Raw genomic sequence first — 27494 nt, forward strand, 5'->3', positions numbered from 1 at the left:
TGTGCTTAGAAACAGCCCTAAGCGACAGAGCCCCCACCCAATGTCACAGCTCCTACAGAATTTTATTGGAATCTGAGTCTACAGTTCACAAGCAGAGGTGAGGCCACGTGAGGAGCAGGGCTAAAAAGGGGACTTCGATTCCCCAGGGATGGCTCCTTTCAAATCCAACAAAACCCCAGGGAGAGCCTGCATGCTGGGCCTCCAGCCAGCCGGGCGAATCAAATCCCAGGGGGCATGAGTCAGTGTGTGCAGCCAACGGGCCCACTCAAGTCCCCCCTACAGACAGACAGACAGACACACACACACACACACACACACACACGACAGCTCTCTGGCTTTACACACACACACACACACACACACACACAGGACAGCTCTCTTGCTTTAGAATCTGAATTGCCCCATACCTCTTACCCCCACCCTACCCTCCTAAAAAACAGGCTTCTCCCCCATCCCCCCTTCACAATCTGGCTGCAAGGGTCCCAGCCCTAGGAATTTGCATTCATTTGCATAGACAGCAAAGCAGCTCCAGCTAAGGCCTCTGTGCAGGGTTGGGTGATCTCCACTCTCCTCTGTGAAGGACATCCAGTGACACCAACCGAGCCAAGGGCAGTGGCAGTTTAGGTTCCCAGGGGACAGATGGCGCGGGGCCTCAGCCCCGGCGGTGGGGGCTGTGCTCCTCCCTGGACCCCACAACTCTGGAGTTCCGCAAATGTTTGTCCTTCTTCCCAGACCTGTGGGGGGACAGGGAGTGGAGGCAGGAAGAGGCCTTTAGAGAATAATGTCATGTGATGAGAAGGGGGCCCCCTGAGAGGGGACCCCGTTAGCCCTAAGGGCAGACGGGGCGGGGGGCGGGGGGGGGAGGGAATGTTGCCAGATGTGGTGTCCCAGGACAAGGCCCCAGCTGGGGAGACGGGAAGCAATCTCTATTACCCGCCAGACCACACAGGTATGGACAGCACAGGGCAACCTGGGAGGAAAACAACTCTAGCCCCAAAGGGGACTCCCCAGGACCACTCTGGGCTGAGCACAGGCTCAGCCTTCTGCCTTCAAGAGACAAAACCTCCAACTGAACACCCCCACCTCAGGGCCCTGGCTCCTTCACACACAGACACCCCGCCCCACCACCAACTCCTGCCCCCTGCTCTGTCGCACTGACCCAACTCCCCCACAGCTGCCCACCTCTTCTTCAGTGCTTTGTCTCCAAACAAGTGGCTGAAGATGAAATCCTCAAAGTCATCCACCTCATCGTCGTCACCTGTGTGTCGCACTGCCACCTCCTCCAGGCTGTCCTCCAAGGCGTCAACAAAGTCACGGAAGCGGAGGCGGTCGTGGCGGAAGATACCATCCTCACCAAAGTAAGCGGGAGAGAGGGGCAGCTCCATGGTCAGCGGCCCGGCCCAGGGCAGTCGCGCCAGGTACGTCCTCAGCAGAGAGGCCAGCTCCTGTTGCCGCACGGGGGCTAGCTCTATGCCAAAGAAGGCCAGGCCCTCCTGCCGGGCACACTCATGCACACCTGAGCAGCCCTGGGGTGCCTGGTACTTGTGCCTGGACAGCTCTGCCCAGAGTGGCAGGGGGTCATGCCTGTCTTTAGCCCCTTCCTTCCACCGAGGGTGTTTCTGCCTTTCTCCGGAGGGGTGGGGGCTCCCGCTGTTCCTGGGGGGCTCCTTGGAACGCCGTCGCTTGCCCTCCTTCTTGCTGCCCCACTCCTCCACCCTTGGCTTGCCCTCCTTCCACCTCCCCGCCAGCTCCCTGTCCTCCTCACCCCGCCAGCTCTTCTCCCAGCCGGATGCCTCCTTCTTATGTTTCCAGTGCTCGGTCTTCCAGTCCCCTTGCCTATCCCACCACTTTTCCTTCCCACTCCGCTCCCTGGAATTCTGGAAGTGAGGCTTCTGATGCCAGGCCTCTGAGACATTGGCAGGGACCCCAGGGCGCTGGCCCCAGTCCTCCAGGCCCTGCAGCTTCTGGGCCAGCTTGTGACCCAACTCAGCCAGACCAGCCCGGGCTGGATCCCCTCGGCCCGCATCCCTCAAGCTCCGTTCCAAGTCCTGCTGCACAGACCCCAGCAGTTGCCGTTGCCGCTCCAACTCTTGCCTTAATGCCTGGGCCTCAGCCTCTAGCTGTTTCTTTTGCTCCAGGAATACAGGGCTTGGCCCCTGCCCTGTAGGGCCTTGCTCCTTGGTGACCTTGCCAGCCTGTGGGCTTCTGCCCCAATGAAGACACAGCCCATCTGCACCCTGGACGCAGTCAGCCTCCAGTCCCTGAAGCTGGGCCCGCAGCTGCTGCAGCTCTGACTCCAGGGCCCGCTGGGAGGCCTCGCCCTGCTGGAGGGCCCCTCGGAGTCGGGCATTCTCCTCTTCTAGCCCTTTGGGCTGACGCATCAGGCTCTGAAGCTCTTCCTTCTGGGCCTGGAATGGGAATAGGGATAGAGGGCCCAGGGAGATGTCAAGGATGGATAAAGTGCCTGCTACCCTAATTCCATTCCATTATAGCCTTTACAGCCTGAGAGACTCAGAGGATTTGGTTCTCATCTCCCACCCCATCTGCACCCTTCACCAGACCCTGGGATCCATCCCCAAATTCCACCACAGGCCTTAGCTCTGTCTGTTTATAAGCTCACACTTCTTTAATTCACCTAAAGAGAGCCAAGATATTGCCCTATTTCCACTTCCCATACCCAAAACAGATACTATTAACTGATCACAGCATTTCTTTCCCACTGAATCTTGGCATGTTCTTCAAATCCTTCTCCACAAAGGCTCCAGGTAGACCATGCCAATCAAGGAGAGGTAGCATGCCACATGAAGCAGATATGCCAGTCCTGGCCTAACCCTTAGCATGCAGGATGGGAACAAAACAAGGAAGATGACTGGACTCTAGTGGGAAAGGGAGGGGGTCAGGTTTGTGGGTGAACACAGGAAACTTCTTTGGGGGGAGGAAACTGGACAGACAGACACATGGCCTAGGCAGGGTGTCTGTTTAGCCCACCCCATCTTGCTTGTGCCCACCTGTAGCTGGGCCTGCAGTAGTCGGATGTCCTGGTTCTCCTTGGCCAGCTTATCCAGCAGAAGGGCCATGTTCTGCAGGCTGGGGACACTGTCCAGGAGCTCTGAAGTCTGTAGCTGCTGTAGTCCATCCTAAGGGCAAAGGTGGCTCAGTCAGTAAAGAATCTGCCTGCAGTGCGGGAGACCCAGGTTCGATCCCTGGGTCGGGAAGATCCCCGAGAGAAAGGAATGGCTACTCATGCCAGCATTTTTGCCTGGAGAATTTCATGGACAGAGGAGCCTAGTGGGCTACAGTCCATGGGGTCTCAAAGAGTCAGACACGACTAAGCGACTAACACACACACACACACACACACACACACACACGCAAAGGAGCCAGTCACCCCAGCCCAGCCCCACAACCCAGACAGCCCCCACCAGGCCCCTCACACAGATGGAGACAAACACACATGCCTGCCCATCCCCCACAGCCTCCAGCATCTCAGTGTCAGACTCCTTATCTGGCAAGACCTGCAGGTCCACTTCCTCCAGGGGCCCTGTGAGAGAGTGGAATCCTGAAACTGGCCTCAAGGCATGCAGAGCCCTCTCCTCCTCCCCCTCCCTGCCCCCCCCCACACACAGTCACTGTCCTGCTCTGGACCTCGCCCTATGGCTGAGGGGTCCAGCAAGGTAAAAGGTCAAGGGTCACCCCGAATCACTGACATAAGGCCTAAAACTGAGCAAAAAATGTACAGCGCCCAGCGTCCCTACTCCTGACCCAGAGAACTGCTCCCATCAGCCTCCCTCAGGGCTGGAAGGGGACAGACACAAACTGGTCAGGGCCCATCCTCACTCACCACTTTCAGACTCTGAGAGACCACCTGAAATGGAGACAGAGGGGTCTGGTCAGGCCCTCAGGGCGGGGGCAGAATGGGGTCAGTGTGCTGCAAGAGGGGCCAGAGTAGAGCCTCAGGGTCCCAGCAGGGGAGGGACCACTCACCAAAGAGGAGGATCCCCAGGCCCAGCAGAACCAGCGACCCGAGGAGACACATGTTGAGGGAGATGCCCAGCTCCCCGCCTGCACCTTCGCCCTGGACCTGGTCCTCCACACCCAGGGTGGTCGCGGGCCGAGGAGTGCCAGGCTCCCGGCCCCGCCGTCTCCGCAGACCCTCCACCTCCACATCGGTGTCCTCACTGCTGGAGCGGTGGGCCTCCTCCCTGATCCAAGCTGGGGTTAGGGAGGGGGACAGGGCAGTAAAGCAACTGGAGAGACAGGACAGGCAGACAGACAGACTGGAACCAGAGGCAAACACAGGAGACCCCCAGCCCTGACCACAGAGGGAGCACATGGAGACCCTGCCTACATGTGCCTGGGCATCAGTGACTACCCCTGCCCAGTCTGGAGGCTGAAGACCAGTCCTTTCTACTACAGACAAGATAAAAGAACGACTTTCATCCTAAAAGCGCCCTACTGCTCCCACCTGTGCCTCCTGCCCTGGTTCTGTCGGAAACCTGGCCACGCCCTCTCAGTGTCTCCTTTCAATGCCTGGCTGCTCCCGGTCCTAGAGGCAGAGGTCTCCCTGGCACCATTTCTGCTTTTCTGCTCTTCTCGCCGCACACACAATCACCCAGTCTCACCCACCCCGCTGGCTTCCCCCCAGAGCAGATTGAGTCCATCATCCCTAACTCCCAACTGGCCTCCCTGAAGCTCCAGGCCCAGATGTCTGACCACCTCCTGGTCTCTTCCACCTGGCTGTCCCTGGGGACCAAACACTCAACACACTGCCCTCCAACCTGGTTCTCTCCTGGCGCTCCCCCAATGCAGGGCAAGACACCACTGCTCCACCGAGCCAACCTCAGCCCTCCTCTGTACCTCCCATGCACAGTCTGACAACACGACCCCTAAACATCTCAGCGGCACATGCCTCGTATCTGCCTCAGTTCAGGTCTTCCTCAGCTTCGTCTGACTGCAGGTGCCCCCTAAATGGCCCCAGACCCCGCTCCCCCTCCACCCTGTCACCCCTCAACAGCAATGCATTCACACACTCCTCCCGTCACCAGCCTTGGGTGCAGCCTCCTCAGTACAGGACAAGGAACCCAGCCCTTCGCTGATGCTGCAGCCTTGGCCTGCACTGTCTTCCTCCTACCCTACCTACCAGAAGTCCACCCTGTGCTCAAGGTTCCACTCAAACGTCACCTCTGGTGTGCACCTTTTCCCCGACTGTCCCTGCCTCCCCCTTCCCCTCAACCTGTCCCGTGACTAAATCACCCTCCCCCCTTCCTATGGGGCACCTTAGTCACACCACATTTGCACCCTCACAAGTCTGACTTGCACCTTCGCTCAGTCTAGTCCGCCTCTTACACAGACTGTGAAGCCAACCTGCTTTCCCAGAGCTGACTCGTGGAAGGGACTCAGGGAATGAGAGCCAAATCTAGGGGCAAGTAAAGAGGAGGCCCCACAATAGAGAGAAAAGAGCTGACCAGAGCTAGGCCCTGCCACTTATGAGCTGTGTGACTTAACTTAAGCCCCCAGGTGTGATGGTGATGAGGATTCATCGATGCAGCTTAAGGAAGGCTCCAAGCTGCCAAGTCCTAGGGCCTGGGCCAGAGCTGTGCTCGGCAGTGATGTCTATCTATTCCCACTCCAATACCTTCTAGAAGGATAGTGACTGGGGAAACAAGGAGGACTCTCACCTGTTTTGGGGGATGAAGGCAGGCTGCGGGGGGGGCTCTGATCCTCCAGGTCCTGTGAGTCCAGTTCCAGGCCTACCACCTCAGGGGTCTCCTCCAAGTCTCCCTGGGCCTCAGTGTCTCCTGGGCCGGGGGGGTCCATTCCAGGGTCATCACCTTCCAGGACACCCTGCTGCAGACACAGCCATGAGCACTTCCCACTTCCCCTGGCCCTCCCCACTTCCCGCCCTTTCCCCAGGGAAGGCCCTCACCTTGGCCTCAGCCTCCTCTGACAGGCTGGGCCCAGATTCAGAGCTCTCACTCTGGGACACCGTCTCTGTGGCGGGAGAAAAGACTCAGGAAAAACACCACGGCCCCCCTGGTTCCCACAGGCTGCGACCAGGCAGGAGGGGACAGGAGAAAGCCAGGATGGAATAAGGGAAGGTTTTAAACTGAGATCAATGCTGGGAATAAGACCAACTGGCCTCCCTCTCCCTGAGGAAACTGGGAAACCCCAGAAACATGGAGGACAGGTGGCTGCACCACCCCCCGCCAGCAGGGCCCTGTTACCTCCTCCATCCAAGGTCCCAGCTGATTCCTCAGCAGCTGCCTTGGAGGGGCTCCGAAGGGCACGGGGAGCTCTCTCAGATTCTGGGTCCATCCCAGATTCAGGGCCCAAGGTCTCCACAGGCAGGCTCTGGGGGCAGGGGTGCAAGCAGAAGGGCTGCTCTAGAAGAAGGACAGCAGGACGAAACCAAGAGGACGGGGTGCTCTCCTGCGGTGCCGAGACCAGCCACAGTGTTCAGGGATCCCAGCCCACACCTTACAAATACATAATACACACAGCAGTGGTTGCTCCAAAGTGTGGGGGGGCAGGGGGCAGCCGGCACTGTGACATCTCCGCTCGACACAGCGTTCAGCCATTCCCTAACTTCACTTGCTGCTCTGAGGAACTTTTGGAGGCCAAGTTTCTGTGAAATGAAGACGCACCACTGGGAACTTTCCTGGCGGTCCAGTGGCTAAAACTCAGCATTCCCAATGCAGGGGGCTGGGGTTTGATTCCTGGTCAGGAAACTAGATCCTGCATGCCACAACTAAGACCCAGCACAGCCAAAAAAACAAGTGAATGTATTTTTAAAGGAATCCTATATTTACAGGAGTTAACTTCAGCCTCCTGGTACTTATTACAGGCTGTGTTCTTACACTGACAGTATAGAAAGAGGAGTCAGAGTAAACCCACCCCATATACAGCCTGGGCAGGCACTTTGCCTGGTCTGTATGGTGAATGGGAGGACATGGAGTTGAAAAAAAAGAATTAAGTTATTCAATCAGACATTAAACTAACTAAAAAAAAAAAAGTACCACTGGCCCAAGGCACTGAACCACTGTACAAACCTGGCACCCCACCACCACCTCCCCAGAGAAGCCAGCTACAGCCTGGGTCTCCCTCCCCACAAGTGACCAACTCAGTAACTGGCAAGAGAACAAAGTCCCCTGGAGCCTAAGGATCACAGTCCCATCCCCCACGGGCTTCCCCACAGTTCTCCTCACAACGGGCCACCTGCTCCATCTGCCAAACTTTTCTGGCCTTTCCCATTCCCTGCACACCCCTCTCCCAGGAGCTGACGGAAGCCCACCTCACCCCAGACACAGCCAGCCTGTCTCCCAGGGTGCTCTCAGCCCAGCCATCTACAGTCTCAGCCTCTCCTTTTTCTGCAAACGCCCCCTCAGCAGGTCCACCACCTGCTCATCCCATCCATGGCTCCCGCTAAACTTCCAAGAATAATTCTTGACCTTAATACGTTTCTTTACAAGATTCTTTTTTAAAAAAGTTTTTTTTTAATGTGTACCACTTTAAAAGTCTTTATTGAATTTGTTACAATATGGATTCTGTTTTATGTTTTGGTTTTTATGGTCCCAAGGCATGTGGGAATCTCAGCTTCTAGAACAGGGATCTAACCTGCACCCCCTGAGTTGGAAGGCAAAGTCTTAACTGGACTGCCAGTGGTTATAATTTTCAAGTCACCTTTTTCTCCCAGTCCCTCCTACGTTAAAGGAAACATGACTCCTCCTCGTTAAAGGGAGGACAGCGAGGCAAAACAGCTGGTCCGAGGTCCCCCAGCTGTCTGCAAAGGCAGCCAGGGCTCTGGCTGGGAGCGCAGTGTTGTCCGCTCTGCCAACCAACCCCAGCCCAGGCTCCAGCATGGCTAAGGGCAGCTCCCTCACTCCCCATCAGTTTCTTCAAGGCCACTCAAACCCAACATCTCTAACTCAAACTCCTCAGCTACCTCCCTCCCTGTGGGATGAACATAACCAAGTCCTTGACAAACTCTCCAGCCACTCCATCCCCCTTCCTGCCAGCCCCCTTCTCAGTGGCTTTGGGGCACAGGAGTCCACTGGGTTCTCATCCCACCAACTACAACCTGGACTGCAGGACCTTCAAAACGCTCTCCCCCTGTTCCCACACAGCCCACATAGTGGCTGCACCCTCTGCCCATGGCAGCGATGGTCTTTGACCCCCTCCAGCTCAGAGCCTGCCCGCTATTTTCCATCAAGGGGAGGCCCAAATGCCTAAGCCAGGCCCTATAGGCCTCTTCCGGAGGCTCGCAGGCTCTGATCCAACCTCACTTCAACACCGTCTGGCCCACGTCCCCACCTCCTCCAAAGGACCTCCTCAGTCTCCCCCAGCACAGCTCCTCTATTGCTGCCTCAGGACCTTTGCTAATGCTGGTCTCCCTACCAGAATTTCTCCCCTGCTTCTCATAGCTCACCCCAACAATTCCCTTCTTTCAAGCCACGGTCCAAGTTCCAACTCCTGACTCCTGGGGCCGATCGTATTCTCCCTGCCCCTGGAGTTTCTCTCTCAGCCAGCAGGAGGTGACACATGTGATCACCAGCAGCAAGGAAGGGGGGCAGACCCAGAAAGCAGTCCAGTCCGGCCAGAACCCCCATTCCATATGGTTCCCAGGCCCGCTTTTCCTACCTCTGAGCCGGCAAGCACCCAGCTATTGTCCGAGTCTGGGCAGGAGGCCATCACTGCTGAGGTCCCTACAGCTGCTGAGGCTGCCACCTGCAGAGAAAGGCTCTCTTAGGGACTCCAGCTCCCTTCGGGGGAGGTGGGATGCAGACAGCAGCCTCAGCTGGGTCCCAAGAGTGACAGCTGGGCAGTCACTTCCAGAACCAGCCTGGTTCCAGTCCTTCTGACCCCAAAATCCGAATTCTTCTGGGTAGTGTTTGCCTTGCAAATCAGAACCTACCAACAGCTGCAGTGAAGTTTGCCTTTCCCAGGGACCAAAAGAGCCCTTGGGAAACAGGGAAATGGAACTGACCTTGAAAGGTCAGAGAAGCATAGGGCTGGAAAAGCTCTGGGAAACTCTCTCATGTTTTAGTCAGAGAAAATGAAGGCCCGAAAACTGGCTGACTTGACTTGCCAGCGATGACTAGCAAGTGAGAAGAGTGAGGAACAATCTGGCCCTCCCTTCCCCTCCCCAGGCTCCCTCACAATCCCACCTCCTCCCCCGGGGCCTGGAAGAGAAAAGTCGATGGCCTTCGTCAGCCACAAGTTTCCCACCAACCTATCAGCCACTGTTAACTCCTTTGTATGGTCTAGTTTGGGGTCCTGTTCACCGGCTACACAATGGAATCAATCACCTAAGATTCTGATATTATTGAGTTCAAGGATCAGGCTCCGAAAAATCTCCCAAATGATTCTCAAGTGCAGCTAGGGCTGAGAGCAATGGCACAGCCTACATCCATCTGAATGTACCTGTAGTAAATTTCCTTGTCACTCTCCATTCTAGGTTGTTTCCCTTCTTAGTAAACTCCAGCGTTTCATCTGAGGAAACTCGAAGGTGACTAGGAAAAGGGATTTGTGGCAACTATCATGTATACAGAAAGCACTTTACCATTTGCAAAGCATGGACAATAACCAGGGTTGTGGTCCTATTGCCTGCTAATCTGCTCTGACATGGTGGAGTAGGGGTGGGAAATCACTCCAGCTTCAAAAGCCTGGCACAAAGCAGAAGAAGAGAAAGACCTACCCCTCTCTCCATGACCAACACTATTGCCCCAGGCTGGCAGCTGGGACCTGGCATAAAGCTGAGGGATTGATGAGCTGAGCCCCTGGTCTTGGACTGTGATCCTTTAGAGGCTACATGACTGCTTGCTGAGGGGCTAGGATGGTCAGTGGAAAAGGATCCTGAAAGGAAATCCTGGGGAGAGGAAGTAAGGCTGGGGTAGAAGCGCGGCAGTTCTACTATGGGAAACCACTACACTTCCCCCTTTCAGTAGGACACACCGTGGGAGTCCTACACAGTGCCTCCCAGAGACAGGCACCCATCCCACAAGGAGACAGAAGAATCGCTGCAACGACTTTCCCACACCACAGTCCAACAGGACACCCCTGGCCGGCTTCTGCAGGCATCCACAGAGCCATCACTGTGCTGCCTTCCGGCCTCAGGCCCCACCCCCGCCACTCTGTCATCATCTCCCCATCCCCAGTTGCTGCGTGTGACTCTTAACAGGTGGTGGCAGGAAGGAAGTGGCAGCAGCTTGGGCTGAAGTCCCTGTTTACCCCTGGCTGTGTACAGCCTGCTCAGGTCCTCCAGAAGCAGGCACTATGGCAACCAGGGTGATGTCAGACCCACTGTCTCCATGGAAACCAGAAACGGTATTTGGGTCAACAAGACAAACACTTCTGAGACCCAAACAGAATACAGTCCGGAACCTCTGCACTCAGGGTTCCAAACCCTGGTTGGTACCTCTCTCTTGGTTGGATTCACTGAAGATCTCCTAAGTTCTCCCTGTTCCCCCAGGCCAGCATCTCACTGCCTTATTAGGAAGTTCTTTCTGCTGTCTAATTCCCACCCTTCCCTGCTGCTTTCAGATCTCTTTCTTCTCATCAATCTCTTGAAAGAACACCCACCTCCACCCCCTCCTCACTACTCCCTCTCCTTTTTTCAGACAAGATTCAACAAAAACATCCTGTAAGGATTGTCAGGGACTTGTGCTATTTCCAAAAGACAGCTAAAGGGGGAGCTCTGCCACTTTGTTCAAAGCTGGGAAGTTTTCGTCGAGTTAATTTCAGCTCCTCTAAGAGCTGTTCCCCCAAACCTCTAAAATAAAGCACCCAGGGCTACAAAAACTTGTCTGGGAGACCCAGAGCAAGTTCCTGTTTTGGAAACGGCCGCCCATGATCCCCCTCCCTCCCGGCCCAGAAGTGACAAACAGCTCTATAGATCCTGTGGAGCTCAACCCTTCAACGGTCTACCCGTCCTCTCCTCTACCCGTCCTCTCCTGCGGATCTCTGTAGCCCCTGCCCCGCTAGGGCATTACCTGACCCAGCTCTTGCTTCAGTCTTCAGCTGAACTTGTTGCTGCCTCTCCGGCTTTACAGCCGCAAGAAAGGAAGGTCACGTGACTGAGAACTGACCAATAGAAAGCCAAATTCCCTGAGGGGGCGGAAACTTTTGGCCAATAACAGCTAGACTTGAGAGCCGCAGCGGGGTGGCGGGGGCGGGGAGGGGGCGCCTGCTGAGCCCCTAAACCTGGGCTTACCTCCCGGTGGGACACTAGGGTTCCAGCAAACTCAACTGGGGGTCACCTCCCCTCCTTTTCCAGTGGCTAAACAATTTCTGAAGGGAAGACCCAGAACTGAAAGACAAGCGGGGGGCACGTCCAGGACAAGGAGCCAGGTTGGTCCCAGGATAGACAAGAGACAGCTGCAGGATGGGGGAGGAGGGTGGCAAAGTGTGGGTTTTCCCTATCCTCACCCTGGCGCCGATTGTTTAAGGATGCCTCTATTCCTTTTAAAAGGGGGCGAGGGGAGGGGAGGGCTGAAAAGCACCCTAAAATACAATCTGCTAGACCAGGGCAGCCCCTTCCCCCACCCCAGGCGCTACACTTGACCTCCTCACTCAGGAGTGGGAGTGGGGCACTGCACCGAGAAGCACTAAGGGCAGTTGTCTCCCAGAAGCCTTGGAGCCGAAGATCCTGCTTGGCTCTAGGCCTGGCCAGGAATGTGCTCAGAAAAGAAACTTGTTTCTCACAGCAGGGACACAGGGAGAGGTGGGGCAAAGAGGCCTCCCCAGGCTCCACAGCTTGTATTAGGTCAGCTCAGGGGCCTGGCTCTTCCTGCTATCCCCACTTCCAGAGACCCTGGGGGTTCCCTGTCCTCACCCCCCAACCATCCTCACCAGCAGTGACTGACTCATTCCAACCTCGTGCACACCAACACCAGAGTCTGGGTGCGGATCTTCCAAGTCATTTTATTAATCCAACCGTACAAAACTTTCCCCACATCTCTGCCACCCCCACTTTCTTCCCAAAAGCAGTGGCATGAGAAGGAGAGAGGGATTGACCAGACACCGCCCCCATCCCTGGCCAGGAGCCATCTTACAAAATGCAGGGTGGGGGCGGAACCACAAAAAACAGCAACAGATAAAAATGAGGGGCAAACAGAACCACAAACACAACACAAAGTTGAGCAGTGAGGGGGCTGCCATCTCTGCTTTCAATGGCAGTGAGCAGTAGAAAAGAAGCCCAGAGGCCACTCCCTTCCTTCGCACAGCCTCAAAGGCTGCATGCTCCACCCAGGGAAGGCAGGAGTTCTGCAGTATATCTGTGTTCTCTTCACATGTATGAGGTCCCAGGAGAAGTGGGGGCAGGGGACCACCAGCTCCTCAGGGCCACACCCCTAGCCTGCCTTCCCTGCCCCACTCGAGGAATGCGTGAAGGAGCTGTAGGGAACAGCGCGCAGCTGTGAGGGGCTCCTCATGGGGTCCCAGGCCCATCTCTGGCAGGCAGTGCTTAAAACACAAAAAATAAAGCCCTGGCACGGATTTTGGCTGAGAAGGATGAGAACAGCTCGATCACCAGGCCAGAGAAGACAGAACAGCAGGGAGAGAGGGGAGCAAAACCATACAGGCTCTGGACTGCATTCTAGTACCGCAGCAATGAGGGTCCTGCAGACTCCCCAACCCACAGGCTGCGACAGGAGCCTCTCTCTTTTATCAGGAGAAAAAATGAGGTATAAGGGCTCTGCGCCTTTTCAAGCCTTCCTTCCATCAAGGCAGGGAACTCGAGGCGCCGGAAGTTGAAGACCAGCGCTTAGCGGGGGAAGAGGGGTGTACAGCCACAGAATCTGGGCTTCCAGGACAGTCTGAATGTCAAATATTCTGGTCTGTCAGACCACACATCCCAATTTTTGGCAAAAACATGGTCATTAGGGAAAAAGCACAAGAGAGGCTGAGAAAGGACCAGTGACTTTGGTATGAGGGCGATATGTCCTGACAGCATCTTACCTACTGTCTCCAAGCCCCAGATCACCAAGAACTGCCATAGCCACGTACTCTTTTGCTTCTTCAAGCTATTTGGTTTCTGAAGGGGGACGAGTTGGACAGGTGAAGGAGACAAGGGGAAGGTAGGAAAAGGGGAAAATCTCCATTTATTCCCTAAAGCTATCTCCCAGCGCCCATGAAAGGGCTACCGCAGAGATGGGAAGAGACCCCAACTCCTCTGGCCAGAAACCTTGAATACTGGACTCCAAACACTAAGGCTGGAGCTGTGGAGCTAGAGAGGCATGTTAGGCACTGGTGTTGGGGGCATCCATCATCTGTAGAGGGAACACCCCTGCCCTTCGGATCTTCCTCCAGCCTCTTTCCTCTTGCAAGCCATACCCCTGGGTTTCCAGAGATAGCCACCAAAAATGGCTCTGCTTGGCAGGGCTTTGGTTTCCTGAACCTCTGTAGATCTCAATGCGTTAAGTTTCCACAAGAGTGAGAGATACAGGCTCTTCTGCCGGCCCACCTCAGTTCCTTTTTCTGCCCCCAGGAGCCACTGGGTTTCTGCCCTGTGGGGACGGGAAGCTGATGGAAACCAAGACTGACAGCCAGACGAGAAGGCAATCGCCCTGGAAGAGCAGGGAGGAACATGTGCACTTCCCTGGGCCCCTCGCCAGCGTCACCCATCGTTAGCGGCCACCAGCTGCCCCATGCCCTCGCGGATGTACACAGACTGAATCTCCTTGGTCTTGAGGCAGAGATCGCAGGCCCAGACAGCAGAGGCCTCGGTGGTCAGCAGCCCATAGGCGCTCTCAGTCATGCCCGTGCACTCGCGGTGGAACCACTTCTGGCAGGAGGCCTCACACAGAATGGCATCTTGGTCGTCATTCACCTCACTCCGACAGGCACCACACGGATACACCAGGCCTGGGGGAGGCTGGGGTCCTGAGCCCCCACCTGTCTTTCCAGGGGGTGCCAGGCTGTTGGCATCTGGAGTTCCCCCACCCCGCCCACTGCTGTTTGGAGGAAAACTGGGCTGATTCCCATTAACAGCAGCAGCCGGGGAGCCCGAGTGGGGCTCCTGGGGAAAAGCAGTGGGCGCAGGGGGATTTAAGGGCTTCCCCCCATCCTCACCACCAGGGCCAGGAAAGCCAGGGTCCGGACCAGGGAAGGGACTTGTGTTGGGGGGCAGGCTGGGGAGCCCCTGACCAGGTCTCTGGAGAGGAGAAGGGCCAAAAGGTGCCCCTGGCTGGGCAAAGCGTTGGGGAAGAGAAGGGGGGCCCAGCTCCCCTCTGGGAGGCTGTCCCATGGTGGGTGAGATCATGGGGCCAAATCCCCCCACTGGGCCTGGCATCATTTGCCCACCAGGTGGGCTAAAGTTCTGACCCAGAGGCTGGTTGAAGGGTTGGCTGGGAAAATTCATGTTACCTGGCGGTGGATAGCCAGGGCCCTGGGGGGGGATGTTGAAAGCAGGGCCCATGGGGCTGGGAGGGAAAGGGGGTGGCTGTCGACGAAGAGGCTGAGGACCGCCTCCACCCCCAGTGCCATAGCCTGGGGGTACCTGGCCTGCCATGCCCCCCTGGACACGGAAGCCCCCAAAAGGGACGGGACTGCCAAGGAATGGAGGGGCCGCGCCCCCCACCTTAGGGGCTCCGAAGTCATCCTCAAAAGGGTTGGATGCAACCAGGTGATCCACCATGGGAGTTGGGGGTGGTGCAAACTCCGTCAGGTGCGAGTACGCAGGGCCCTGGGGAAAAAGATGAGGGAAAGAGGATCAGGGAGGGAGACCCAGAGCTAAGGCAAGAGAGCACCAGAAACACAGTACGCAGTTTCAGAGGCTGGTACCGGCCAGTTCAGAGGGACCTTAGCGTGCAACAAAGAAACACAATGGAGCGCGCAACCAACACAGTGCAGTAACTGTCGTGAAACAGGCAAAACTACACTGGAATCCCAGTTCTGACACTGAGTAACCTCAAAGCCCTGGAGCAGGCACCGAACTGTTTAAGCCTTAGGTTTCTCATCCGTGAATGCCTATCTCCCCATACTGCTGAAGCATTTTAGCACAACCCCTGGTCCTTAGAAAAGGTTCAGCAAGTGATAGCTGTTATCATCATGGGGGAACCAGAACAGGACAAAAAGGGGAGAGAACGATTCTAATCCCCGCTGATCAAATCTCTGGTCAAATCATCTTATCCCTACCCTACTCCCAAAATGTTATAAAACTGAAGGAAAGGGCCAGAAGAGGAATAAGAAAGAGAACTTTCTCTTCTCCCTGCAGCTGATGCAAGATGAAGACATTGGGGTGGCAGAACAAAGAACCCAAAGGGGCTACCAGAAATTACCCCCACAACCAACCACCACTCACCTGAGTATTTGACTTCCTTCGCTTCTTTTCTGGGCTCTTCATTTGCAGACCTGGAAAGGCAGTAAAAGGCAGACACAAACAAGTTTCCCTGAGGTTTCCCCAACATCCTTTCTCCCAACCATGATCTAGGAGACTCTTCTAACTTCAATATACTCTTGTTTATTTACTTAGTATCTACTTTATTTTAGAAGTATAGCTCAGTTGGTAAAGAATCTGCCTGCAGTGCAGGAGACCCAGGTTCGATCCCTGGGTTGGGAAGATCCCCTGGCGAAGGAAATGGCAACCCACTCCGGTATCCTTGCCTGGAAAATCTCATGGACAGAGGAGCCTGAAGGGCTGCAGTCCATGGGGTCGCAAAGAGTCGGGCACGACTGAGCGACTAACACACACATCACACACACAGTATCTACTTAATTACATACTAACAAAGGTACACTATGAAGAATAAATGGGATGCTACACTCTCAGCTGCCTCTTCCTTTAAATGAGAGACGTCCCCATCTCTTGATAGCCTCAGACTCCCAAGTGGCTCCTTCATTCCAGGTGCCCCAAACTCTAGGATCGGCAGTCAGTGACCCCTCGTACCCAATCCCTGGAGGGCTTCACCCACCTATCCTTTCCACTGAGCCTCCTCTCTCTTCAGGGCCCTCAGCCTGAGAACCGCCACCTCCCCGGCCAACCAGCCCTCCCTCCAAGGTCCGAGAGTTCTGAGCCTCGCCAGCCCCAGCCCCTTCAGCGTTCTCACCGGCCTTGCCCTGCTTTCTCCCGGTGCTGGGCGGCGCAGGGGGCGGTGCGGGGCCGCCACCTCCCTCCAGCTTGTCCGGTGGGGGCGGCGCCGAGGCGGCCATGGAGTGGGGGACCCGGGTCAGCAGCGGCGGGGGACGGACGCGCCCTCGGGTTGCACCATGGCCCGGAAGGGAAGGCAGGGGCGGCGCAAGCCCCCGCGCGGCAGCAAGCCCGAGGCGCGGCGAGGCTAGGGAGCCGAGCCGCGGCGCCAACTGCACACTCGCCGGGCCTCACCGCCCGCCAGCGGCCGCAGCCACAGGAAGCGGAATTCGGCGTGGCAGCCACCACTGCGCTCGGCGAGGAGGGGGAGCGAGGCCCGGGCCAGACCCTCCCCCGAGCGCTGGGCGGGCAGGGCCGTACCAAGGCGCAAGCCTGGGGGAGGCCGTCTCCAGCCCGGGAGCGCCGCGTGCCGGCGCGCTAGGGGAGACGGCAGCCATCGGCCCTGCGGCTGGGCCGTACCATCCCGCGCCGAGGGGCCGCCGCAGGGTTGCACGCTGGCCCCAGCTGCCTGGGGTCAGGTTGTCCTCGATCCCACCCCGCCTCGGTCCCCGCTGCAGACACGAACATCCCCTGGGATGGTGGCCCCGCGCGCCCCACCCCGCCGCACCCTCCCAGGCGAATCCCTAAGTTCTCACTCGAGCCCGACCCAAGCGAGTCCAGGTGAGGCCGAGTCCGGCCTCCCACCTCCCCTCCGGCCGTGGGTGACGCCCAGAGCCAACAATAAGCTGAGACAGAGACCTAGAGGCCGAGGTAGAAGAAATATGAATTTTAATGAAGATTCTTTCCCTTTGGTATAAGTGAGACCCATGAAAACATCCAAACAAAAAGAAAAGAAAAAGGGGGAGGCAAGGATTTAGATAGTCCTCTCTCCATTATCTACTAGGCCTAAAGACAGCAGGACCGGCTTCTCTGTTGCTGCTGCAGGGCGCGGCCTGGAGAAGGGAGAAGGGATTCAACACCCGTGACCCCCGCCTCCTGTGAAACGAACAGCCAAACTCCTGCCTCCCCGCCTCGCGGTGGGCGGGCCAAGTTTCTCTAGCCCTAGCTTACACTCCACCTCTCTGGGTCTCTCCCGTAGAAAAGATAATGCTACCGGTTCCAACCGTCCCACAGGCCGGGGTGAGGAAAATGCCAATAGTCGTAAAAGGGCTTCGAAAAAGTCAAAGAGGTGATGTATAAATGACATCGATTGTTATCATTTTGTGCTCAGGAATAAGCTACGGAAAACAAATTAGGAAAGTAAATCTACAGCCCTAAAATATACACATATAAAAATAAAAAATAAACGCAGTTCCAAACCTACCGATGGTATCTGGGGATTGTCTACTGCTTTAAAGTCTCAATGCCCCTATTCCCACCTCTACAAAATCCAGCTGGGATGACAGCTCCGTCATCCCCCCACCACCCCTGCAGGGGGAGGCAGGACAGAGGCCAGGAGGAAGGGCTGTACTTTGGCTGTAGAGTATAACAGGCATGCAACATGGGAGGCGTGGGCTTACGAAATGTATATACAGACCCCGGGGTGAGGGGCCCCGGCCAGGAGGCACTGAGCAAGGGAGGGGTCCATCCCCCACTGGCTGACAGCCAGGCTCTGAGGCAGTCTCTAAGGGCTGCACATCCCTAGGAGAGGGGGCAGCTGCTACTCCTGCCTCTATTGGCCCAACCTAAACTGGAGGGGGTGCTGAGCAAGGAGAGGACGGGGTCCCAGAAGCCAAGAAGCTGTCAGCACCCCCATCCTTGACTTCAGGGGCCCAAGAACTCTTTGCATAAAATATCTTCAGACCTAGGAGATGGTCAAAAGGCACAAAGTTTAAACGCTGGGAGGGAGGGTTGTTGAGAGGAGTCTGGGGTACCCTGAGCCCAGGGGTAGACTAAAGGTATGATTCAGTTCCCCTTCCCTGAAAGGGTGATTGCTCCGCTGGGCCTATCACCACAGAACATCTTCCATCACCAGGAGGCATCCTGCCCAGGCCTCCAGCACCCACCTTGGGGAAGGGGGTATCAAGTTGGCACAGGAAAGGCCCAGGGAAGGGGGCCACTCTGTACATTAATACTTTGGTGAGGTTTGGGGAGAAGCAGAACTCTACCCCTGGTTCCTGACTCAAACCCTCGCACTCAGCTGCATGCTGAACCCACATGTGCATGTGTCCACAGTATCCCCAGTCCTACACAAGGCCAAGCCCACGGAACACTCCCAAGTGAGGTCCTAAGAGTCAGGGAATAGGGTGGAAGGGACCACAGGGCATCTTCTGAGATAGAGCACTGGGACAGGTCACAGTTTCCGCTCCACAGGCTGCTGAAGACACAGTTCGCTGCCCGCAGAGATGATGGGCAAGTGATTGTCCATGTGGTAGCTGATGAGGTGACTGACACTCTCAAAGCGGTGATCCTTTGTCCGAACCTGGGGAGTGGGAAGGGAGAAGGTCAATTCAGGTGAAGAGTCAGATAAAACCTCAGTCTCCAAGGCCGAGGAAGCTGGGATAGTCAAGAGGGTTGAGGCAGGAGAAAAAGATGGCAGGAGAGGGAGGGCCCTCAGTCCTGATCATTGAGGCTTCTCTACAAAGAGAAGCTGGAGACAGCTGTGGGAACGGGCAAGTCAGTGAACTGGGAAAAGGCAGGACAGACATCAGCCCAGAAGTCGTGAAACTGAAGGCTAGCTACTCCTTCCTTGACCTGGAGGAAGGCGGTATGTCGCAGAAGAGGACACACTGTACAAAAAAAGACATGCAAAGGAGGCTGAGACTGCTTCAGAAACAAGACCACAGTTATGAGGGGCCGGGGCAGTGCAGACAGGAGACAGGACTCTGGTCTGACCCCTGAGTCTGGAGGGGCTGGGGGGCCCCGGCTCCTCTTGTGAAAAGTTTTGGGATATTTAGCCTCCAGACATCTGACAAAGAGCACTACAACTTCTGAAGGATGATTTCCTTATTTGTCAAAAGACTGACTAGTGAGATGACCACTTTCTAGCTCTCGAGGGCATAAGGTTTGGGGACTGGCAAGGACTGAAGGGAATACGGCTCAGGTGAGGGATGTGAGAAGGGAAGGAACCCTAAACCACTAGACGAGGGAGATGTCGACACCTTGAGAACAGGGGAGGCCCAGAAAGAGGTGCGCAGCAGACAAGGTCTAGGAAGCAACAGAGCCGCAGGTAGGTTACTGGACCTTCCTTTCTGCCATGCCCACCTACACCCCTGCCACACTCACCACACCCTCAGGGTCCACCAGGAGCAGGTGCTTGGGCTGCCCACTCTGCAGGCCGGTGAGCACATACTGGCCCGGCGTGGTCGTGCTTTCCCGCACCAGGAAGTCCCCGTTGACTTGGAGCAGTGCCTCAGCCTCCCGCCGGCTCAGCTTCCCGTGGAACCAGGGCTCCCCTCGGAGCTGCTCAGCCATGGCTGTTGACTGGGGAGGTGGAGGCATTCGCAAGGCATCTTCAAAGGGCTCTGGGGATACAGAGAGAGGGCTAGGAGAGGCAGCTGACACAACCCTATGCTCAGGACCCAGACCTTTAGGGAGGGGAGGCCAGGAAAGAAAGAGCAGAGAGGCAGGAAAAGAGGAGAAGCCAAGTGGAAAGACAGAGACACAGAAAGGCGAGAGGCACACTTACTCATGTCGAAGAGGTCTCGGGGCGCACTGCCATTGACGGCAGGATTGGGAGGCCCGGCCCCAGCCCCTGCTTGCCGGGCCTTGTCTAGGTTCTGGACATTGACATAGGAGGGGTCATCAAAGAGCTCTCTGCCTGCTGAGGAAACGGAGGCTTTAGAGTGCCCCCCGCCCTGCTTCTCACTCCCCGCTCTGCCCCTCTCAGTCCCCTTCATACCTGAGCAGGGTGGCGGGGGCAGCATCTGTTTGCGGGCTTCTGGGTCTCCCCCAGCAGGCTGCCCCACAGGCTGAAGGGACCAAGACAGAGTGAGACCAGAGGCCCTAACTAGCTGCTCCCATCCAAGCCCCGCCCACCTCCATCCAAGCAACTTACCAGCGTGGCTCCCAGGTGGCTGGGGGTCTGGGCACTGGGTGGAGTGGGTCGAGCAGCCCCTGGGAGGGCTCCTTCCCGAAGCCTCATGTCCACCACACCCCCAAGAGGTGGTTCCTTCCCCGGGAAGTCATTATAGTACTGATGGTCAGGGGGCTCCTCCTCCTCCTCATCCCAAGCTGAGCCATCAAAGCCAGCCATCCTGAGAGAGACAGGAGGGAGAAAGGAGTGTGGATGGGAGGACAGAGGGAAATCAGAACAGTGGTCACATATTGGGCATTCCCTGAGGGGTAGGCCTCAGGCTGGCTGTTTCATATATAATCATTTCAGTCTCTGGACAACCGATAAAGCAGATACTATTTCCTTCTCCAGTTTTTTTAGGTGAGGAAAATGATAATCAGGGATGAAAAGATTTTGGTCACACAACTAAGAAATGGTCGGATGGCATCACCGACTCAATGGACATGAGTTTGAGCAAACTTGGGGAGGTAACGGAGGACAGGGAGGCCTGGCATGCTGCAGCCCATGGGGTCGGAAAGAGCTGGACACGACTTGGCGACTGAACAACCACTACTACTGGTGGCGCCGAACGTCAACTCCGATTCCGCCTTAAGGCCATGCCCTGATTGCCATGCGGCCTCCCAAGAGGGAGGGGAAGCACCATGTGCCAGGGAGGGGGCGCTCCAGAACATTCTAACACCTCCTCTAAACACTCAAGCCTACTGGTCTGAGGTGGGAAGCATGACCATCTCAGGAAAGAGCCATTCTCCCTCGCCCAAATTCTCGATGGCTTCTAGAGGCAAGAACGTGAAGAACTAAACTACATACGGAGAGAAGCACAAAAGGACAGACCGGAAACGAGACGGCTGGGAAAAGAGAAGCCCATCTAGCCAGGGAAGAGCTGGACGTCCTGCACTGCAGCTCCGCCACGGGCACCCGACGGGAAGAGCTGGCCCTGCAGCGGGCAGGGCCACGGAGCACCTTCCTGCCGGCCACAGGAAACTTAAGAATAGCAGGAAGCAGGGGCACTCAGGTTATTTCCTTCCCTGCCCTTTTCTGAGCTGGAGTGTGGGAAGAGCAGGCCTCCTTTTCCAGTTCTGGTCTAGGGCTCCCAGGAGCAGGCTGCCCACCCCCCTCCACCCGCCTCGCCCACGCACCTGTCGTGGGGGGTCACGAGCCTGGGTGGGTTCCTGAGGTACTGTTTGAAGCGCAGCTCGAAGGCCTGGCCAATGGTGCTGATGACGTCCTGAGCGAGCCCTTCGGGACACTCCAGGATGTGGCAGGCTGGGGGGCGCAGCAGAGGCTGTTAGGGAGCTGAGCGGCGGGGGGACCGTGGGGCTGGGAGGAGGCGCAGATGGCCCTCGGCCTTTGTTCTCGGCAGGAGGAGCCCCCGGGTTCTGCTCACCTGCCTCTTGGACACCCGGCCCCACCCAGTGCTCCCCATCCACACCTCACCTCTCTGATTCACTGGGTCTTTGGCAACATAGGCGACATACTCGGCTGTGTCCTGGGGTGGAGAGAGGCGGAAGAAGCCAGTTGGCTAAACTGCACAGCCCCACCCCACTCCTGACCCCTTTAAGCCCAGTCTTTCTCAGACACTGCCTCAATCCTAGCAGCCTCACTTCTCTTGCCAGTGTCCTCCCAATCCCTAGCCCCTAACTCTCCTCCCACCACCTGAGCTCCATTCCCCAACTCACCGGATCCCCACCGGATGCAAACGAGATGGACTGCATGTGGTGGTTGGCGATGATCTGAGGGTTAGGGCAGAGGATGGAGAAGGAAGGGAATGATGGGCATCAGGCAGCCTCAGAGTCCACTGGGCACCACCCACCACTGGCCCAAGACCCCGGAGTCCAAGTCTCATCCTTTTGGCTTCTCAAAGCATGTTCTCCTCATCTCCTCCTTCCCTACTGTTCCGCTGCTCCCAAGCCTTCTCTCCCAGTGTCTTACCCTCATAACCAAGTTCTCGTTTAGCCCTCCCATCAATGTTTCTGCCCAACCCCCGCCGCCTCACCCCACCAACCTGTTTGCAGTCTGCGGCCATGAGGTTGAGGCTGCTGGTGGAGACGGTCAGAGTGATTGGCATTCCAGCAAATTTCAGGTTACTCCTCCCCAGAATGGAGCTGAGTGGACGGCTACAGGGCTAGGGAAGGGCCCAAGGGTCTCAGAAGCTGGGGGGTCCCCCACACCAGCAAACCCCCACACGCCTGCCTTCTGGACTTCTTCCCACTGCCCCACACTAGCCTTCCCCTGCTCCTCCACATCTCCCAGCATCCCTAGCCCCGCCGACCCAGGTACCTTTCTCCTCCTTGTTGCCCCCTTAGCACCCGGCACAGCCTCACACACCAGACTGATGGCCTCCCTGGGGAAAGAGGGATACTCAGACCCAGAGCCTGCCTCCCACTCGGCTGGGGCTGCCACAGGGCTGGGGGAGGGGAAGGCCAAGCCAGACTCCAGGGGCACTCCAGGCTCTTTGTCGTGGTGGATTGAATTAAGGGCCTTTAATATTTGATGACACTGAGAGGCCGCTTCCTGGCTGATTGGGTTAGGGCCTCAATGGGTCTGGCCCCACCCCCTTCCAGCTACCAAATGTCCCATCCCCTTCCCAAAGGCAGCAGCAACCTTCCATCTACCCCCATTTTCCACTCCAGCTCTAGCTGCCAGCTGCCTCTGCCACCTCCCCAACAACTCCCGGGGCTGGATAATAAGAGGGAGCCAGGTCAGAGTTGCCCCTTTACATTAAGACTTAGACTCACTTCCCTAACTTTCTCTCAACCCCCTTTACCACCCAAAGATAAGCCATCCCTAGCATCACCACCAAGTGACCCATTCTCCCCACCCCTCATGAATCCCAGGACTGCTCCTCCCCCAACCGCCACTAACCTGGTGACCTGAGTCCGGGTGTTGAAGTCGAGGGCGCGCATTGACTGCAGGACCTCCACACAGCCCATGTACTGACGGAGGGGACAGGAGGACACTGGTGAGCCACCTCCCCCCACCTCTTCACAAAGGGCCCTAGGACTTCTTCCTTGGTCCCTCGGGCAAGTAAAGATGAAGAAGTTCTGTCCACTGCCCACGGATATATCCCACAACATGCAGGACAAGAGGGGCAAAGAGAGAAGGGCAAGCTAGGCGGACCTCATGCCTGTGGGAAGAGAATTTGGGAGGCGTGACGGGCATCGGGTGGGATGGAGTGACATCTCCAGAAAGAAGGGAGGAGACCGGAGGGGACAGTCAAGAGTCACTCATTCCAACACTTACTAATGGCTTGTGCTGGGCTTTGTGCTAAGCATGGCGGGGTGGGGGTAGGGGAGTCACAAGAAGGAAGGGGCCCCAGACAGAGCTGGAAGGGAAGAGGTGAGAGAATTGAAGAAGGGGCAAGAAAGGTTTAAGAAACAGGACACCAAAACCAAGGGAGTTGCTGGGGAAGAGCAGGGGGCAAAAAAGAGATTAGTAAGCAGAGGACCTGGAGGGGTCCGGGAGGGAGTGGGAGGGAGAGGATGTTCACTCACCCGAACCAAGTAGGAAACCCCGGGTCCCATGACTTTGTCGTTGGGATGCAGCCAGCCCCGCGTGGGCTTATTGACAAAGCTCCCGTGGCGAGTCCACTCCTCGCCCCCCAGCTGGCCCCCTTCCACCCGAGTCCTGCGCCCGCCGCCTCCACTCAGCTTGTTCATGTCCTGGAGGAGGGGCAGGGGACCTGAGTCCAGCATGGCTGCCCCTACGATCCCCTCCCCATCCTCGTTTGCCCTTCCTGGCTCCCCCTTCGGCCCCGGGCGTCCCCCAGCTGGGTTGGCCAGCTTCAGGTTGCTCATCCGGGGGAAGAAGGAGCACAGGGTAGTGGGACTGTCGTCCCCAGGCAAAGGTGGCAGCATGGGCCCCAGGGATGAGGCTGATGGGGATGGCAGCTCCTCCGGTGGGGTGGACCCTGAAGCCCCCTCCTCCAGCGATGACAGAGACTCATTCCGAAGTGGGTTGTACTTGGGCTTGGGGGGCAGGAGATCCATGGCTGGAGTGAGAGGGAGGCTGCTGCCCAGCCTGGCCCCCCTGCCAGTCAGGGCAAGGGGGCCAGGCAGGGGGCATCCCAGGCCCTTAGCCTGATCGGACCTCTATGGCCCAGGGATCTCAAGGGTCCTGGGGAGGGAGAGGGACAAGTAGCTCTGGCTTCCCCGGCTCAGACCCAGACAGTTTCAGGCCCCATCCCCGCCCAGCGTGGAGCCTCTTCTCAGGCTGAGAGGAGAACAGGCTGGACCTAGAGCTGCCTGGCTCCTCCCCAGGGGCGGGGAGCTAAGGGGAGAGACCAATCCCGGGGACAGTGCTGACTCATAGGCTCTTAGGGGCTGAGCCCCCAACACTGCCCCAACCCAGAACTCTCGCGGGGCAGAGCGATCCATGCTCCCCCCCACCCCCGCCTGATCCCCCTACCTAACTGTACCAACAATAAGTAATCGGGGGAGGAATAAAGTGGGAGTGGGAGGGAAGGATGGAGGAGTGAGAAGGAAAAGAGGGCGATAAGAGGAGGTCTGGATCAATCCAGACCGGACAAGGGCAGGCCAAAGGGAGCAGGAAGCTGAGGGAGGGCGGTGGGGGTGGGGGGATGTTGAGGGAGGAAAAAGAGGCAGCTGGGGGTGGGAAAGGGAGGGGATCCCTGAGCTCAGCAATTCCCTTCCTGTCCTGGTTGAACACTCAAATTCCCTCAGCCTCCAGCCCCAGCCACCCCCCACCACTGCCCCACAGAGGGGTGGCGGCCCCAGGGAGCCTGGGCCATTAGCCTCCTTGGCTATCACAGCTGTGGAGGGAGCTAAAGAAATGGAAAAAGGAAGGACATGGTCCCAGTGGATGTAGGGAGGGGCCAAGAGGAAAGGCAAAGCTGTTAAAGAGGAATAAAGTCCAACCTGGGTGGCACAACAGGCAACCACCAGGCAGGAGCTGGAGCAGAGGACAGTTTGCTGGAGGCTTGTTCTCCATGCATGGCGCCTACCATGCCAAGGAGCAGAGGCCCAAGCCAAGTACTCTTCTGCCCACCTCTTCCACAACAAAGTAAGCTGTCAAGGGTAGAAGGGGTGGGGGTGGCCACGGCATTGACACTAAGGTCAGATCCCTAGACCTGCAGGTGAACACATACCCTTCCTCTTTAGTAGTAACGAAGGAAAGGTATCCACCACGGAACATGATGCCCCTCACACCAAGGGCAGAGTCTGGCCGGAAGAGATGGGGCAGTGCGACGGTTCCCCAAGAGAAGTGGCCAGGAAGGGACAGAGGGGCAGAAGACCAATCTGTGCTCATGAGAAAGGGGTGCCAGAAGAGGATTGAGGCTGGACACAGGGAACAGTCCCAAATTCATTCCTTCTACCCACAGCATCCTGCCACAGCTCTGCTTCAGGGGGCCACAGAGGAAGTTGGAAAGCAACCAAAAGAAAGTAGTAGTAAAAGACACATATACCCTCACCAGGCTCACCTCGTAATTGCCTATCTTTAAATTTACTTCAGAATATTAAAAAATGCAAATTACCGTGATTACAGTGATTAACAACCCTGACAATTCAAACATGTTAGATGCTGTGCTTATCACTGCCCTCGTAGTCCTCAACCCAGAAGACCTTCACCACTCCATGCACCACTCCTGAGAAGAGAATCTATCACTCTGTTTCCTAAGGCCTCAGCACTCAGAAACAGAGAGAATGAGGAACGTATTCTGCCAAAGCCTCACTGCCCCCCACACACAAACACACACCAGGATATCCTCATCTTTAGAGGTGGGCATTCTGTGGGTGCCTGCAGAATCCAGAGACAAGGAATGACCAACAGGTGTGGGCATGGTTAGAAAAGAAAGAGGAAGTAGGGCTCTTTAAATTTACGGAGGAAGAAAGGAGATTGCTACTGGGAATCTGAAAGAAGAAAGGAGATTGCTACTGGGAATCTGAACGACTGGGTGTGGGGAAGAAGTTGCATGTGGCTTCTCAGCCCAGCAGGGAGGAGGAGGCAAGAGAGGCAGAAAGTAGCAGGAAATGGCGAAAGCCTCAGGAATGTTTCCAGCAAGGAAGGCTGGGCAAGCAGGACCAGGAGAAATGCCCAGACTAGAACTCTGTTTGGGGGAGGGGAAGAGCCAGAGACGTGGTGGGGCCTGAAGAGTCCCTTAAAAAAAAAAAAATCAAACAGCAAAAAGGACACTGTTACCTACACCCATTCCAAGCCACCGTCTTCAGGTGGTAGAAAACTTTCTCTTCTGTCACACCCACATGTCACACATCGACAAATCCACGGCCCTACCCAGCTCCCGTCGTACAGGTATGAGACAAACAGCTGTTTCTGGGGTGGAGTCGGTCCTGGGAAGGGAAACTCAGGGAGTGGGGCAGGGAATCTATGAGCAAGTCTCCCTCCCACTCTCGTGCCAAACCCCAAGTCCAGCCCCCTTCAAGTAGGTCCACCCTTGGAAGGGGCTAAGGGAGAGGAAAAGGGCTGCCTCTAATCTCTTACTCCTCAGAGTCAGAAATGTGAACTTATGACTTCCTATCCAGTGGAGCCTAAGAGCTCAGGAAAACTGAGCCAAGGGCCCCAAAGAGAAAAGGAACGAGGAAGCGCAAGCAGGTGAAGTTTCTGGGATTGAAGACAAAGCTCCTGAGGCGATGACACGGGTCCAACCGGGATAACGCTCCTGAAGGGGCGTGGCCCCTCAAGACGAGCACCAGAGACTCCCAGGAGGCGAGGCTTCTGGCCGATCCGACGTGGATTAAGGAAGGGGCGAGGCTTTTAAAGGGGCGGAACCCTTAGGAAGGCGTGGCCTCACGAATTCGAATAGCTCTTTGAGTAGCAGGGTTCTGCCCTTTGGGGAGCTAGGCTTTTGATAGACAGGGGTTAGCGGAGAATCGTCTCGAGAAGGCGGGGCTTCGGGGAATCGGAAGGACTAACGCAGGGGTTTGGAAGCATGTCTGGGGGTGGGACTTCCAGGAAAGCTGGAGGACAGGATAGAATTGGGGACAATAAGTGGAAAATAAGTCGGGGTTCGGAGAGCCCCCTGAAGTTGGGAGGTGGGACTTCCGGGGAGGGGGTCGCAGGGGGCGGGACTTGTAAATGAAGACCGGAAGTAGGGTCCCGAGAGAGGGGTTCCGGGGTGGAGGAGTGGGTCACTTAAGGAGAAAAAAGTCCCAACTCACCAGGACTTCATGGAGTCTCCGCACCGCACCGCGGGCCGATTTGGTTCCGGATCACGCCACTGCCTCCTCAGGTCGCCGCTCCAACTTTCTCCCTGGGCCGGGCCTCCCTGGAGAAACTTTATTGCACTCACTTCCGGCCTCACTAACCCCTGACCCTCTACCTCATTGTCCCTCCTTCACCCGTCCCACTTTCCCGAATCAGCCAATGGCAGCGCGAGGATGCTCACAGTGGCAGCAATAGCCAATAAAAGGTCTATTTTTTACTTACGCCAATTCTTGAGCA

The 27494-nt window shown here is 56.7% G+C and overlaps 2 protein-coding genes and 1 non-coding gene across 12 annotated transcripts; 1 reads left to right on the forward strand and 2 right to left on the reverse strand.

Annotated features, from left to right (window-relative positions):
- Positions 1-487: 487 nt before the first annotated feature.
- PBXIP1 (PBX homeobox interacting protein 1) lies at positions 488-16348 on the reverse strand. 7 transcript variants are annotated; one of them, XM_055403416.2, is made up of 13 exons: positions 16044-16348; positions 15299-15348; positions 14576-14680; positions 8638-8724; positions 6225-6429; positions 5927-5991; positions 5679-5844; positions 3985-4212; positions 3842-3865; positions 3459-3541; positions 3009-3137; positions 1183-2408; positions 488-734 (listed from the first exon to the last, which is right to left on the reverse strand). In XM_055403416.2, the coding sequence occupies exons 1-13, from the start codon at positions 16144-16146 to the stop codon at positions 653-655; spliced, it is 2553 nt and encodes an 850-aa protein (XP_055259391.2). In that variant the 5' UTR covers positions 16147-16348; the 3' UTR covers positions 488-652. The 7 variants fall into 7 exon arrangements, with proteins under 7 accessions (XP_055259391.2, XP_055259390.2, XP_055259393.2 ...); XM_055403415.2 differs by having other exon boundaries at positions 5679-5847; positions 16044-16347; XM_055403418.2 differs by having other exon boundaries at positions 6225-6351; positions 16044-16346.
- LOC129541894 (small nucleolar RNA SNORA51) lies at positions 6823-6953 on the forward strand. Its single transcript, XR_008682947.1, has one exon. It is a non-coding gene; the product is annotated as a small nucleolar RNA SNORA51 (small nucleolar RNA).
- A 481-nt stretch (positions 16349-16829) lies between the features above and the next one.
- On the reverse strand, positions 16830-27367 carry SHC1 (SHC adaptor protein 1). Of its 4 annotated transcripts, XM_055403431.2 has the most exons (14): positions 27212-27356; positions 26235-26383; positions 23570-23737; positions 22941-23011; positions 22356-22419; positions 22081-22200; positions 21755-21808; positions 21513-21564; positions 21215-21341; positions 20061-20259; positions 19905-19974; positions 19692-19826; positions 19289-19527; positions 16830-18485 (listed from the first exon to the last, which is right to left on the reverse strand). In XM_055403431.2, the coding sequence occupies exons 3-14, from the start codon at positions 23732-23734 to the stop codon at positions 18357-18359; spliced, it is 1425 nt and encodes a 474-aa protein (XP_055259406.1). In that variant the 5' UTR covers positions 23735-23737; positions 26235-26383; positions 27212-27356; the 3' UTR covers positions 16830-18356. The 4 variants fall into 4 exon arrangements, with proteins under 4 accessions (XP_055259406.1, XP_055259405.1, XP_055259402.1 ...); XM_055403430.2 differs by lacking the exon at positions 26235-26383 and having other exon boundaries at positions 27212-27367; XM_055403427.2 differs by lacking the exons at positions 26235-26383; positions 27212-27356 and having other exon boundaries at positions 23570-26195.
- Between the last annotated feature and the right edge of the window lie 127 nt (positions 27368-27494).

Source organism: Moschus berezovskii, chromosome 4, assembly GCF_049115385.1.
Source record: "Moschus berezovskii isolate FMDL1 chromosome 4, NW_MosBer_1.0, whole genome shotgun sequence".
NCBI classification, from domain to species: Eukaryota; Metazoa; Chordata; class Mammalia; order Artiodactyla; family Moschidae; genus Moschus; species Moschus berezovskii.